Raw genomic sequence first — 15,190 nt, 5'->3', positions numbered from 1 at the left:
GGTGTCTATTATGCGGCATTGGGTAGTGAGGCTCAGAGTTCATAGAACTCAGGGAAATATTACAGGGAGAAGTGATAAAGAATAGCATTTAGTATTTCTAATTAAATCCTAAGATCTACAGGAGAAGTGAATGAGGAGTGCTCTAGTGAGGCACAGGAGAGCAGTGGATGTGACCCTGTGACAGCAGAGACTGCTGGCATGTCAGAGCCCCTCTGGGACTAGGGGCTGGTACTGTGCACCCAGGAGCTACACAGGATGTGACTGTGGCATATGTAGGCTTAAAATCTTGGTCTTCAAGACAGCTTTTGGCTTCCTGAGAATGAAAGAAGGCATTTTGGATAACTAGAGTTCTTTATGGGCCAAGAAACAAGGAAGAACTCAGAAGAACATGCTGCTTCTGTGTTCTCCTACAGCAGCTAGAGCCCTGAAGGGAGTGGTTCTCTAAAATAGGAGTAGAACCTTCACATTCAACTGGGATCCTGCATCGTCACTCCTCCTTTGCCCTTGGCTCATCAGGGGGCTATTGGGAGAGAGGGATGAGGCTCAAACTGACCTGGATTTGAATACTAACTTAATAGTTTACCTTATTTTCTTTAGCTTTAAAGTGGGGAAGCTAACTTACCTTATAGGGTTGTTGTGATCATTAAAATAAAATTATGTACAACTCCTAGCACAATATTTGGCAAATAGTAAGCTCTCAATACTTATTATGAACCCAAAATAGGAATATTAGTCAGCATTTTGATGCAGCAACAAGCAACCCCATAATCTCAACAGCTTACAACACCAAACATTTAGTTGCTCATGTTATATGAGAGCTATAGTCAGTTGCAGGTCAACTGTAGCCAATTGGTGGACTTGGCTCAGTTCCATATGTCTTCTTATTCCAAGGCCCCAAATGAAGGAGCAGCCACTATCTAGGCATGCTGTTCTCATGGTGGAGGACTCAAGGTGGGTAGGGGGAGGGCACAGAGCCAAACCACACAAATGCCTTTTAAGCTTCTGCTTGGACAAGTCTTATGGCACATGTACTCACATTCCTTTGGCCAAAGCGTATCACATGGCCAAGCCTCTAGTCATTGGAGTAGAAAGTGTACTCTACCTACAGGGAACAATCTAAGAGTGAGGAGGGAAAACTAACTGGGAACAAATAATACAATCTATCAACTGAGTTAAATCATTCAACAAATGTGTTGAGTACCTACTATGTAGCAGACTTTTTGAAAGCCTGAAGGAGAGAGCTTGTTATTAATGGCAGAGACAGATGACTAAATAGGAACTTCTCAGGCAAGGTGATGTGATTCTCTAGGGTAGTATGACTGTAATAAGAGCAAGAAGAAGCTTCTACAGGAAGTGATAGCTGAGGAAGTCCGGAAAGATAAGTAGGAGATACTAGAGAAAGAGTGGGACAGAGGGAAGGGAAATTTACAGAGGAAACAGCATGTGCAAAAGCCAACAATCAAAAGAGGACATGACGTTTTTCAAAAAGTACAAATATTTTAGTATGGCTGGAGAATTTAGTGGTGCAGGAGGAATGGAAGAGAGTGGCCCCATCTGAAATGAGCCCTTGTACTTCTGAATGCATAGAGGGAGTCTTTAAAAGGGTGAGAGTAAAGGAGTGCTGTGATCAGATGTGCATTTTAGAAATATCATTTGCACCTCAGTGTGAAGGGTAGATTAGACATAGGCAGGCTTGCAGCAAACACCAGCTAGAAGACCCTTGCAGAAAGACAGGCAAGATATGATGAGATCCTGAAATCTTGTTGTGCAGTGGAGATGAGAGAAGTGGACAGAGTGACTAGAGATGGAGGAAATAGTCCATAGTCCTGGGTTGGTTGGATATGGAGGCTGAAAGACAGGAGTATCAAAGATGCCTCCAGGTACCTAGCTTGGGTCTGCTGGGGATGCCATTTGTGGACATGAACTAATATAGGAGGAGAAACGTGTAACGGAGGGAGAGACAGGTTCAGTTTTTTTCATTAGATTAGTTAGAGTATAGCCTAAGATGCTATAGCAAAAAGACCCTAAAATATAGGAACTCATACAAAATTGTTTTTATTTTTCTCTCTCCTGTAACAGTAGAGATCTAGTGGAACTGAGTCTACCATTCCCAACATGTGGCTCCCAAGACTGCTCCAGTGATAGTTACTCTTCAGCAAGTAGAAACAAGGAAAGCAGAGGGTCAGGGCAAGTAGTTTATTTTTAGAGAGGTGACATGGAAATTACACACATCACTTCTCCTCACATACCTATGTCCTGAATCTAGTCCCATGGCCACAATTAGCTGCAAGGGAGGCTAGGAAATGTAGTACATAGCTGGCTTGGCTGGCCAGATTAAAACCTGGGAAGTTCTGTTACTAAAAGAAGGGGGCAGTTAGCATCTCCATCTATAGAATGATGAGTTTGGGGTGCTTGTATAACATCCAGATGGAGAATTAAGTTATATATTTGGGTCTGGAGCTTGGGTGAGACATCTAAACTGGAAATACAGGTAACAAGTTGATAAAAGTGGAGAAGAGCTTTCATACAGGAGCTTTCTCTGCCCAAATGGCTGATCCATCCTAGAAGTCTGACCCACCTGAATGAATCAGGACAGCTTCCAAAGTACCTTGGCCCTGCAGGGTAGAGACTGACCTCTTTTAGTACTGCTTTAGTCATATTGGAGCAGCATGTGGGCCAGCTAGACATTACCCACGAGCTCATTTCAGATCTCTGGAAGACAAGGCAATCAGACAGAAAGGAGATATGCTTCTTGCTTTCATCTGCGCAGTGGTGGCAGAGAATGGGAAAGCATGGCTCCCTGGGACACACAGAACATATGCTTAATGAATGGCAAGCTCTGTGTGCATAAGCACTAGAGTTATTGGCAGCAAATAATAACTAGGCCATGAGCAATGCCCACCTGGGCGAGGGCAGCACCAGTGTTTACTTTAGCTCCTTGGAAAGGGGAGAGATACTGATGCCTTTTAGGAGTCTTGGGGAGAAAACATGCACGAATGCTGTCATATTTTTTATTATCTCAAAATAGTACATCTGGTCACCCTAACCCTAAAATGGATCAAGCCATTAGGTACTATGGTAGCAAACAAGAGAAACTGATTCAGTCCAATTTAAGCAGGAAAGAAATTTATTGAAAGGAAATTGATTAACTTACAGGACTAATAGGCAAGCTGGAAAACTAGGCTTAGAAAATAGGCAAACAGCAAGGAAATGTCTACACTTCTTGGTAAAGGCTTTTTTATTTTATTTTTTAACCCAACTATATCAAGAAGATGAATGGTTTCTACTTCTGGGGGAAAAAAGGTTCAAGCTGTGTTTTATCTTTAAAAATTGAGCCTGTGGGTCATCATTTCCCAAAATGCTTTGCTTCCCATGCTGACATTGCTACTAAGGGATGGACACGCCATGGACCAAACCTAGTGGAGATGCTCAGACACTCCTTATTCATATCTTAACTTAGAAAACCTGTCCATTAATTGTTCCTAAAACAATGTCCTAGGAAATTGGGACAGTATGTTAAAAATGTGAGGACAAAATGATGAATTTCTTAAAGATCTAGCTTAAAGGCAGGAAAAGGAAGATGTGTATTGTCATACTGAATGAAGAAAAAACTTAGGAGTCTGAAAGCCAAGATATGCTGGTGAATGGGCAATTCTGACGTCAAATCCCACTGCTGGGAGTTCAAGAGTTAAGGGATGGGTGAGCTTGATACAAAATTTCTAAAGATGCCTGTCTATGGTGATGATAATTTTCCATGATCTTTAGCAGCAATCTTTGTTTCTCTAAAATGGGGCTGTGCTTATAGATCTGCCTCTCAAAGATGCTGGCAGGAATAGCTTACAACTAGTGGGGAAAAGGAACTTGCTTTGAAAAAAATGAAAGTACTAAAATAAGAACAGCATTTCTGTAGATACTGCTTTTGTTATCCTTTCAAGAACACAATTCGTCATGTGTAGAATCCTTTTCTTTACATGAGACTTGGGGCAGGAGCTTATTTTGCCACATGCAGTGAGGCATTGTCTGTACTTGGAGCTGATCCTCCCTGGCCTGGTGACTTGGTACCTAGCTGAGATGGGAGCTGATGCTCTGAGCTGTCACTCATCACTCTACTTTTAGGCAGTTTTCCTAGTTATTGACCAGAATCCATTCTCTGCACCGAGGACCACCCACTAAGAAAGGCCCTTCAGATTCACTTGTTCATTTGTTCATTCCACATATTCATTCCATAAAATAGAGCTTGCTGTATACTGAGGATACAGAATCAACCAATCCTTGTCCTTGTCCTCAGGGACCTTAGAGTTAGAAACCAAGTTTATACTGAATTTCTCAAGCTCAGAGACTGGTCTTTTAAATCTATGTTCCCAGAATGTAACATTGTATTTTAAAACATGTTTTTGAATGAATTTGTATTAGTTAGCCAAGGGCAGTTTTCCTGAGGATCAGGGACACAATAAAAACAGAAGGAATGGTCTGGTGGTCTAAGAATGATGACTCCCTCCTCTGCAAATGTAGAAAACCACCTATAATTTTCAATCTGTCTTCTGGTCCTTCTTTCAGTCAGTAATCCTAATTTTTACAGATGTGTTCTGTATAGTATGATATAGGACATACTTCACTTACTTCACTCTTTCCAGTTTTGGGGGATACTTGCTTTATTTTGTAGGATGAAACATGGATTCTTTCCATACATCTGTAAATGTTCTTATAAGAGCTTAAAAACACAAGTCCCTTATGGTGTCACCCCTACCTGGACTCAGAGGCCCAGCCTTCCCATCGTGCCAGCATGTGCTTGTTCACGTGTGTGCATGACACACGCTCAGTGCTTCTCTCAGTCTACCTCCCAGAAACTCCTCAGTTACATGCCCTGATGTTTCCCCAGGATGGGAGAATAACATATTTATAGTCAAAGAATGGAAAACATCTTAGTAGGCCTGGAACTTGCATGGGCCCAAATCATGGAGAAGACCTTATATGCCATGTCAAGGCATTTGGGTTTTATCCTAAAAGGAATGGGAAATCATCGGAGGCCTTATAGCCTGAGATGATTGGGTCTGTCTTTTAAAAAAGAATATTCTAGATAGAAAAAATGTGGAGAGTACATTGGGCTGGAAGTAGGGAGACCACTGAAGAGGCTATTATAAAACCAAAAATGTAATGAGGACTTGTGTAAAGTGATAGTAAGAGCTTTGGGCCCAGTCAGCCTGGATTCAAATCTGTCACTTGCTAACCCTGAGGTGTTTGGCAAGATACATAGGGTTTCTGAGGATCAGTTTCTTCATCTGTAAATTGGGTGTAATGATAATACCTACTTTACAGGATTTTTGGAGAGAATTTATTAAGATACTCCATGAATGGCACTTAATACAATTTCTAACATACAGTAAGTGTTTCATAATCACTTCCTGGTAGAAGGAATAGAAACTTGATTTATTCCCACTAGGAGTGACCATGGTAATAGAGAAGGGTCAAATTCGAGAGAGATTTAGAATTAGTGGCCACTGAATATGGTTAGAGCCAAAGAGGAGATGATCAAAGCCTTGAGTTCTATCTGGGATGATAGGACAGTGAGTATACTGGCAAAAGAGCTAGGGAGACAAGAAAGACTGGTTTATAAGCAAGAGTTGAGGTGGGAAAAGAGAAGATGATGAACAAAGTTTAGATATGTTTAATTTGAAGTATCTGTTAAACGTGCAGATGAGGTTTCATGAAGTTGAGGGTCTGAGACATAACTGGTAGTTGGAACCATGGGAGAATAAGATTTCTTAGATCAAATGCACAGGTGAACATTACAAAGAGGCTGAAAATTTTTAATTTATTTACCTGGCATTCAAAGGTATTCTTTTTTTTTTTTTTTTTTTTTTTTTTTTTTTGTGGTACGCGGGCCTCTCACTGTTGTGGCCTCTCCCGTTGCGGAGCACAGGCTCCGGACGCGCAGGCTCAGCAGCCGTGGCTCACGAGCCCAGCCGCTCCGCGGCATGTGGGATCTTCCCGGACTGGGGCACGAACCCGTGTCCCCTGCATCGGCAGGCGGATTCTCAACCACTGCGCCACCAGGGAAGCCCCAAAGGTATTCTTATTAGCCTGTATAGACTCCAGCATAAGAAGTACTAGGTTTTTGGCATCTGACAGGTGGTAACATAGAAAAACAAAAAAAAATCTATAAGAGGTGGGACCCAAGTTCAGGATACTAACCTTGCCCCAGGGCAGATCTATTGGGAATTGGAGTCAGAGGGAGGGTGTTCCCAGGCCAAATCTCAGTTTCCCTCGGGAACTGTCAATCTTGGTCCTCATCTAAATTAGCTACTATCTCTGAAGGGCCTGATCTGGGGTAGGAGTGGGTGTCCCATGAGAGGTATTTTTTGAAGTTGGGTGGATAGCCAGATTACAGTTTCAGATATGGATCACTCATGTGTGAGGATATAGAAAACAAAACCTAATCCTCAGGAGAAGGGCTTATATCAGGGCCCAGGCAAGCAGACTGGAACTCAGGGCAAGGCTTTGGGACCAGTGGATTGCAAATCAGGTGGAAACACAGTCTCACATAAACATGGGCTGAGGGAAAGACATGTGACTCAGTGGGTGTAGGAACCCCTGCCCTCGCCCAGAACCCAGGGTTAGGCCCAGAAGAGCAATTCTACACCTTACCCTCTAGTGGGAAACGGGTTCCTAATAGGTTTGGCCTGGGCAGGCTTGGGACCTGGGTGGCATTCATCCTACATTTTGATGCTTCTAGAGCTAACGCAGGGATTGGCATCTTCAGCTTTCTCTCTAACTCTTCACTTTTAAGGTCCTCAAAGATCCAATAAACTGACATTTCCTCAAAATTCCTAGATCTGTCCTCTCCAGCTATCCAGATCTATCCTTAGCTTAGATTCCCAAGGTTTCCATTATACCTGCATATGTATACATCTCTATGTATGTGTACACACACTCAGGGTACCCTCTGTTTCCAGCTTCCAGGAGCAGCAACAGCTATATTTATTGAGTGCTTACTGTATACCAGGGTTATCCTAAGCGCTTAGGATAAAATCTTATTTAACCCTCAAACAGCTCCATAAGATAGTTACTATTATTCTGGTTTTACCAGTAAGGAAACCGAAATTCCTAAGACTTGAGTAATTTGCCTTATGTCATGCAGCTAGGAAGTGGTAGGGCTTGGATTCTAAATTAGGACTCACTCTAAAATCCATGCCTTTAATTATCATGCTGTAAAAAGGCAGATGTTTCTTAAAACGTATTCTTTATTCTTTGGAACATGAACTTATGTGTGTGTCATAGAAGCTGTGAATTGACTAACCTCTATTAATAATTAAGGGAGTGCACAATTTTAAAAAATAATAATTAAGGGAGTTGAATGGCTTGGTCAAGTAGCTAATCCATTAACAGAGAACAGAGCTGAGGAGGAGGTTATTCTTAGTAATCATCTAATGAAGAAAACCCCATACTTAACTCTCTCAAAAAAACCAAAAACAACTGTCCCCCCCAACACTTTTGTGCTGCACCTGCCTCCTTTGCTGGTTTCGTTTATCTTGGAATGCTAAGGAAATGTGATTTCCCAAGAAAAGCCTGAATAGGTGGCAGAGAAGAAAGGTGGTTGGTCAACTACCAAGCATTGTGCTGGGAACAACGCCTGTTATTGGTTGTCCAGTCTCAACCACTGCTAACTGAACACACTTCAACTCTCTGTCCCATCTTGTTACCTGGAAAACTGGAGTGTGAATAAGGTTTTGAAGAAGAATTACAAGGTTAAAAATTAAGGCAGTAGGGGGGCTTCCCTGGTGGCGCAGTGGTTGGGGGTTCACCTGCTGATGCAGGGGACACGGGTTCGTGCCCCGGTCCGGGAAGATCCCACGTGCCGCGGAGTGGCTGGGCCCGTGAGCCATGGCCGCTGAGCCTGCGCGTCCGGAGCCTGTGCTCCGCGACGGGAGAGGCCACAACAGTGAGAGGCCCGCGTACAGAAAAAAAAAAAAAAAATTCAATAGAATTTAAGGAGAGACTGTTAAAAAAAAAAAAAAAAAAAAAAAAAGCCTTTCCCTCATCCAGGTGTGTGAGTTGGAAAGAGTGGAATCAGCCACACCAACATTTGGGGGTGTTGAAGGGAAGCAGTTGGAGCCTGGGAACTAGGGTTCTTTTCTGAGCTGGGGGGTCTTTTCTAGGAATTATTTGCCCCTCAGTGGGGCTGATCTACATAATTTGGCTGTAATCAAACCCATTAGTGGTGGGTGTTCAAGATTCTGGAGCCTCAGAATGGGAGGCGAGGCAAAAGGCAGGAAAGGTGAGGTAGGATTTGCATTTGAGATCTCCCCTCTACTGGTCATGGTCAAGGTTCTCTGTTATAGAGTTCACTCTCTGCAGGCGCCCAGAGAGAGAGATAAGGTTTGTTAACAACTCTGTTGAGTAAGGAATATGAGGCTCATTTTACAGGTGAGTATTGCTTAAGAGGCTTCATTAAGGTCTCACCATTAGTACATGGCCAGATGAGATTCAAAGCCCTATCTTTTGATGCCAGTACTCTCTTACTATACTATGCTGTTTATGAGTCATTTAACCAGTTTTCTTTGCAAAGTCCTAGAAATTCCCATGTTAATAGTCATTCATTTGCTCACCCATTCCTTCATTTATTCCATAGTAGCTATCGAGCTCAAATATTCTGTTGGATTCTCTTCCCAATTCCATAGAATGCAGAAACCTTTTCTTCCTAACAGGAATTAGAACCTAGTTTTCACAGTGCTTTCATGGAAGAGAGGCACTGGTCTGGAACTCAGAAGTAGGTACAAATATGGTATCTTGCCCTTGTTAAGAGAGCTTCTATAAAGACAAGTTCATGAATAAGTGCATGTTTGAGCTATGAGAGTGAGTTTGCTTTGTGGGATGTCATTGGGACCATGGGCAATAATGAAGAACAACAGTAGGCTTCCCCTGGAAACTAGCCCTTTCTTGTATGTCTCAAGTCCACCTGCAATTCTAGGGTGAAACTTTTTGCCTCAAGCTACCTGAAGCTGGCTTGGCAGGCTCCTGGATTCAACTCTGAACCTCTTTATCATGTCTTTCTATTCATATTCCTTTTTTTCTGCCTCTCATCATATTCTACTTCTGCTTCTAACGTCAGATCAAGCTAGAAACTCTTAACTCTCCCATTCACCTGAAGAAGTTATGTTCTCTTTGCCTGGAATTTCTAGATCTTACCATTGAGTTCATAGAAGCCCTTTGCCTCTCAAACACTCCCCTGGGCTTTCATTCACTGAAATTTCCCTCTCTTTCTTGGACACCAAGCCTCAAACTGATCTTTTAAAACACTTCTCATCTGCTTTCTAGTCTCCCCCCACCCTTTTTTGGATTACCCTTCAAAGCTTTTGAACTTAGTCTACTGCTTTTGATCCAAAATTCTCCATTCCTCTCAAAGCCTTCTTTTCCCCTTAATCTCTGTCTCGTTTGCTTGGTCACCAGCTGGAAGGGAACTCACTTCCTCCTTAAGTCATATGTCCTGGCTTCACTGTCCTCATTTATCAAATAGCTGTTGAGTATCTATGGGTTTCACCCAGGACAGCAAGATAAGACACATTCCTTACCTGACCTGACAAGTCTGATGGAGGCATGAAAATAAGTACAAAATTATTACAAAGTTATTATAGTAAATGTCTAGAGGAGAATGCTGGGGATACTGATGGAACAAAGGAGGAAGTGACAAATGGATTGACTGGTCACAGAAGACTTGACAAGAAGCCTTTGAATTGGTTTTGAAAGATGGAAAAGAGTTTCTTAGGAAGAGAAGTGAGGAAAAAGCATTCCATAAACAAGAAATATCACATGCCAAGATCTAGAGGTGTGATACACCACATCCCACTTGGGGGAACCGTTAGTTTGGTATCATCAGAGGTTCGTGCTCAAATGGAGGTGCTGCAAGACGTGAGGCTGAGGAGAAATAATTGATGGGGCACCTTAAATGCCTTGCCAAGAACTTTGGGTTTTATCCTGAAGGCCATGGAGGATGAGTGTAGGGTTTTAAGAAGGAGAGCCATAACAGTCAGATTTAGAAAGATAACCTGAACTTATAGCAAGGATAATGGACTGCATGTGGGCAACTGCCAGCAGGGAGACCAGACAAGAGATTATTGCAAAATTATAAGCAAGAAATGAGGAGAGCATACACACAAGCAATGATAGTGGGGTTAAAGAGGGGGAAGGAAATATTAAAGATGTTAAGAGGTCAAGTTGACATGACTTTGTGACCAGTTGGACACTGGGAGTGAAGGCAGGTTTCTGGACAAGGCAACCAGGTAGATATTGATGCTATTCATTGTGATGGAGAAAACAAGGGGAGAGACAGGTTAGGGAGGTAAGGTGGAAAGGCACACCTATGATATGTGAGGTGAGGTCCAGGATACTGATACCATTTGGTCATGTTCATTCTATTTTGCAGCCATAGCTGGAGGCCTTCAGGTCACAGTGCCCGACAAGAAGAAGGTGGCCATGCTCTTCCAGCCCACTGTGCTTCGCTGCCACTTCTCCACGTCTTCCCATCAGCCTGCAGTCGTGCAGTGGAAATTCAAGTCCTACTGCCAGGATCGCATGGGGGAATCCTTGGGCATGTCCTCTCCCCGGGCCCAATCTCTCAGCAAAAGAAACCTGGAATGGGACCCCTACTTGGATTGTTTAGACAGTAGGAGGACTGTTCGAGTGGTAGCTTCCAAACAGGGCTCAACCGTGACCCTGGGAGATTTCTACAGGGGCAGAGAGATCACAATTGTTCATGGTAATGCCTCTGTTTTGAATCTAGGGGAGATTGGTTCCATTCTTCCCAGATACAAGAGGATGTCAGCCTTGCACCCTTTCAATCCCTCAAGACTTTGATTTTATGGGGGACGGGAGTATCAAGAAACCTAGCAAATTGCTTTAATGGGATGGCGTGGAGAGGAAGGATGGAGGGTTGTAATATCAAGAGAAGACAGAGATGAGCTTTGGAAATAGTCTTTCATGAGCCTGACCTCCAGTCTGAGGAATTTATTATCAGAACTGAATTGAAATGGGTTCTAGTGAAAGGTTTCTCAGTCAAATACCTCACACCTTGATACCAGCCTTTACTGCCCTTTCCTTAACTCAGAAAGCAGACTTCCCTACGAAGTTCCTCTGCTGGGAGAAGGGATGTATGTGTACAAGTTGCAGAGCTAGGTAGATGCCATGGCCCAAGCCTCAGGTAGTTTTACATCAGTTCCACCCTTTTTCCTGCTCCCTAAAGCTTTGGGCAAGGAAAAGTTCCAAATTTTGAACAACTCCTGTGAACCCAGCTCATTTCCAGGAGTCCAGGTTAATTCTGGAATTTACTTGGCTTTCAAGGACCTCTGCAGGCCTGGTTGAAAGCAGTCTTCTATTCCAGAAACCAGACTGGAACTAGACCAGTTTCTGGGGATGCTCTAATTCTCTCCCCTTAGGGAAGCTAGTTTTTATTATTGTTTCATTGTTTGTTTTAAATAAAGCAAACATCTTGTCAAACACCAACCGGGTAAAGAAATAGAACACTACAGACACCCAGAAGGGCTGCCCCCACTCCATTGTTTAGTGTTTTCCTTCAGAGGACAGAGTTTAGGACCCGGTCCTTCTCTTTGTGATAACAGATGCAGATCTTCAAATTGGAAAACTCATGTGGGGAGACAGCGGACTGTATTACTGTATCATCACCACCCCTGATGACCTGGAGGGCAAGAACGAGGACTCGGTGGAACTGCTGGTGTTGGGTAAGTGACAACCCTCAGTAACATTTTCATCTTAGGCTGCTTGCACTGTTCCCTCTTCTTGCTTCTCTTCCCTGCGTGTGTCAGCAGGTTGCACACACAGGCTTTACCTTTGGTGCACAGACAAACCAGTTTTAGAATGTTTTTTATGAGCAGTAGTTGTATTTATTATATTTTGTTTCTTGGTGTCTATGGCCCACTTTCTACCATTTTCCTGAATGTTTCTTCTGCTTTCTTAGTTTTTTCCCCTCCTTTCCACTTGCACCTTTAACCCTGATTTATCTCTGCTCTTATTCTTTACATATGCTAATGAATGAGGAAACACCAGAGGCCTTTGAACCAGGGTAGAGACAGCTGAGAGATAAGAATATGCTGGTGTGCTAGGATCTCCTGAGACAAAGGAATCTTTTCCCATTCAATTATCTACACTTAAGACAATCCTAAAGAAAGAGGCTGTAAACTTTTAATAATAAAAGGTGCTCAGTGAAAAGAGCCAGGGGGGAGACGTAATCGTGTTTAATTGGAAGGCAAATTTCTTGAAACCAAAAAGTGTCCAAGTTATTCGCAAAGCAAATATAATCTAATCCTTATTAATATTAATTTCTTCATAAATGAAAACTCATTACTTTGGGCTACTTTCCTCTTTTGTGGATTGGAGGGATATCAGTGGGAGATGACCTCCTTGTATGAAACTGAATATTGAGCACATATTTCATGCTCTATAAATGTTGGCTGGACAAGAAAATTAGAATAAAACATACAGAAATTAAGAAGAGAAACAACATTAATTGTAGGATAAAAGGTAAATCCTTGAAGCCATTTTACATTTTTTTGTAGCTGCCAAGAAACCAGGTCTTAACAATTTGGGGGGAACATTTAAGGTGCTTTCTTTTAGAAGCAAATGAGGTTGAAGGTTAATTTTTACCCTCTGTGGGAAACTCAGTGCCCCAGGAGAAAATGGAATTTGCTTAAGATTTTTAGTTTTACTCTATCATGACTTTGGCAAATCAACTGTACTGCTTGCCTTAGTTTTATAGTTTAAAAAATGGATTGAGGTAATAATTATTTATTAATGATTAACCCTTTAATTAATAATAATTAGCCCTTTTTAGACAGTTAAATTAATTTCAAATACATGTTTACTCAAATACATGAGTCCAATATATGAAGCTTAACTGCTGTGATTTGTAAAAGAATGGGAAATATGACATATATTCAAAAGGAAATAAAAATGTAAAAGGTTTATGTTGACATTGTAAAAGACTACAGGGCAATCAGATTCGGGATCTGCTGTGACTCTGTAGGGAATAAAAAGATAAATTTCTGCCTAATAACACAACTCTAATGGCTAACTTTGAAGGAACAAGTGACTCATTGAGCCTGCAATTAGTTAATTGTGAACACAGTTATTTGGCCAGTGCAACCATTTCCAGCAAAGTAATTGCCTGTGCAGGAAAAGGAGGCCAGGTAAAAGCCACTTTAAATAATTTGGTCCCAGATCTGCAAATGTGGGGAAATACATAGCGTGAAAGCCTTGTCATCTGAGGATGTGCTGAAGTGTATGAAGGGCATTGCTCTGGATCGAAACATACAAAGCAACTTGGGCAAAGATGCTGTCCTCAGGACCACAAGGTGGGTGAAAGGAAGACTCAGATGAAAATGGTCAACAATGATGGAAGAAAAGATAAGAACAGAAATCAGTGTTACCCTAAAAAGAACCATAAAGGGAAAGTGGGGATGCTGCAAATCAGCTCATCACAGTAGAAGCAGCATATCTGTGAGATAAACAGATACATACTAGGGTTCTTGGGGAGGAGAAACACGTAATTCTGCTATATTACACATTAATTAGAAATTTATTATTCTAAATTAGAAATGTTCAAAGCATGGTAAATTTGCCATGCTAGTTGTGTTAGTTAATTAAAGGGGTTAGTTTGAAATCTATGAGAATTTTCTGGGTGCAGGAAGTACTGTATTTACTTCCAAATGCAACATTCTGAGTCTTCTTGGTTTTGACACCCCTTTATGGAATTTTTCAAAGTACTGTCACAGTTTAAAAAATGCTAATTATTTGGTGGTTATATCCTGCAGGCCCATTTGTTAGGTATTCTTCTTATTTTAGACTAGGAGAGCAACCTGATTTCTGAAGTCATCCTCATGGAGATTAAGACCTCAGTGGGAAGATAACTGAGTCCACAGTTTGCTAATTACAACCTCCATAAGCCACTGAACTTAATATGAGGAATGGTAGGAGGAATTGGGAGGATTTGGTCTAGTGAAAGAAGTCTTGGGAAAGGGAGCATGGGAAGTGTCTCCAGATATCTGAAGTGAAATTGTATAGAAGAGAGATTGGAAACCTACTCTGTCTGTGTGGCTGGGTAAAACTAGAACCAGGAGTGGAAGTTACAAAGGGAGGGAGTCCATCTCAGGATAAAGAAAGAACTATTAACAATCAGGGAGACATCTACAGATACAATCAGTGTCCTTAGGAGGAGTAATTTCTATATCCTTAAGAAGGTGGAAGATTTTTTATGAGTTGTTATATCAGGCATTTATGTATAGGAAGAGGTGTTCAACTCAGTTATTTTTGAGTTTTATTTCAATTTTAAAATTCTTGGTTTAAAAAGTAGATGAATGTGAGTGATGTTACTACCTTGATAAATGAGAAAATGACCTCCGGGTAATTTAGTCCTCATGACAGAGATAAAAGAGTTACAGGTTGGTTACAAGAATGTACAGGGTGGTGCTCACTCACAAGGAAGCCAGCAGGAATAAACTGTGGTCTTTTGCAGTAGGTCAGGGTTAAAAGGACTAATTCCACAAGAATGAGAAGAAACTACTGATGGAGGCTTGAAGGAGCTGAAACTTGAGCTCTTCTTCAAGGATGATCATGACATGGGGAGTAGAAAACTGGTTAGAATTTCAAATGACCAATTAGTAAGGAAAGATAGTTAAAGGGATAAATCAGAGGCAAAGTTAAGAAGAATTTTGTTTTCTCATTATGCTCACAAAGGTAAAGATGAAAAAGTTGATGGAGCAAGATGTCAGACTAAGAAGTCTGCAGGTCATCTGAAGACTTTGGGGAACCAGTAAAGAAATCATAACAGAGGAATGAAATTAGACCTCAGGGTCAAAACAATAATTAGCAGCAGGGTGGACAATGCATTAGAGAGGAGTGCTGGAACAGAGGGATGGGTTATGGGGAGGTCTGGGTGAAAGGGTATGAGATTTTGAAGCAGAGTAATGAACTGAGAACAAACAACACAGAAACATTTCTAAGATGGAAGTGATGGATCTTGGTGACTAATGAATTTTTAAAAATGAGAGAGAGGGATGAGTCAAAAGGACACCATGGTTTCTAGCTAGCTGGGTAGCCAACTCTTCCGTCAACCGAGAGAGGGGCCACAGTTTGGAAAGCAGGTTGAAGAGGCAGGAGAATGAGTTTGGTTAAAAAAACAAAA

At 41.8% G+C, this 15,190-nt stretch overlaps 1 protein-coding gene across 3 annotated transcripts in view; it reads left to right on the top strand.

Annotated features, from left to right (window-relative positions):
• The window catches only part of ILDR2 (immunoglobulin like domain containing receptor 2), a 58,916-nt gene that overhangs the window by 6,251 nt on the left and 37,475 nt on the right, over positions 1–15,190 (top strand). For all 3 annotated transcript variants that reach the window (XM_067031892.1, XM_067031891.1, XM_059045284.2), the window contains exons 2-3: positions 10,421–10,753; positions 11,613–11,732. In XM_067031892.1, coding sequence (XP_066887993.1) covers positions 10,421–10,753; positions 11,613–11,732 — 453 coding nt within the window. The remainder of the gene's footprint in view (positions 1–10,420; positions 10,754–11,612; positions 11,733–15,190) is intronic.

Source organism: Kogia breviceps, chromosome 1 (assembly GCF_026419965.1).
Source record: "Kogia breviceps isolate mKogBre1 chromosome 1, mKogBre1 haplotype 1, whole genome shotgun sequence".
Taxonomy (NCBI): Eukaryota; Metazoa; Chordata; class Mammalia; order Artiodactyla; family Physeteridae; genus Kogia; species Kogia breviceps.
This window is presented reverse-complemented; position numbering and strand designations above follow the sequence as displayed.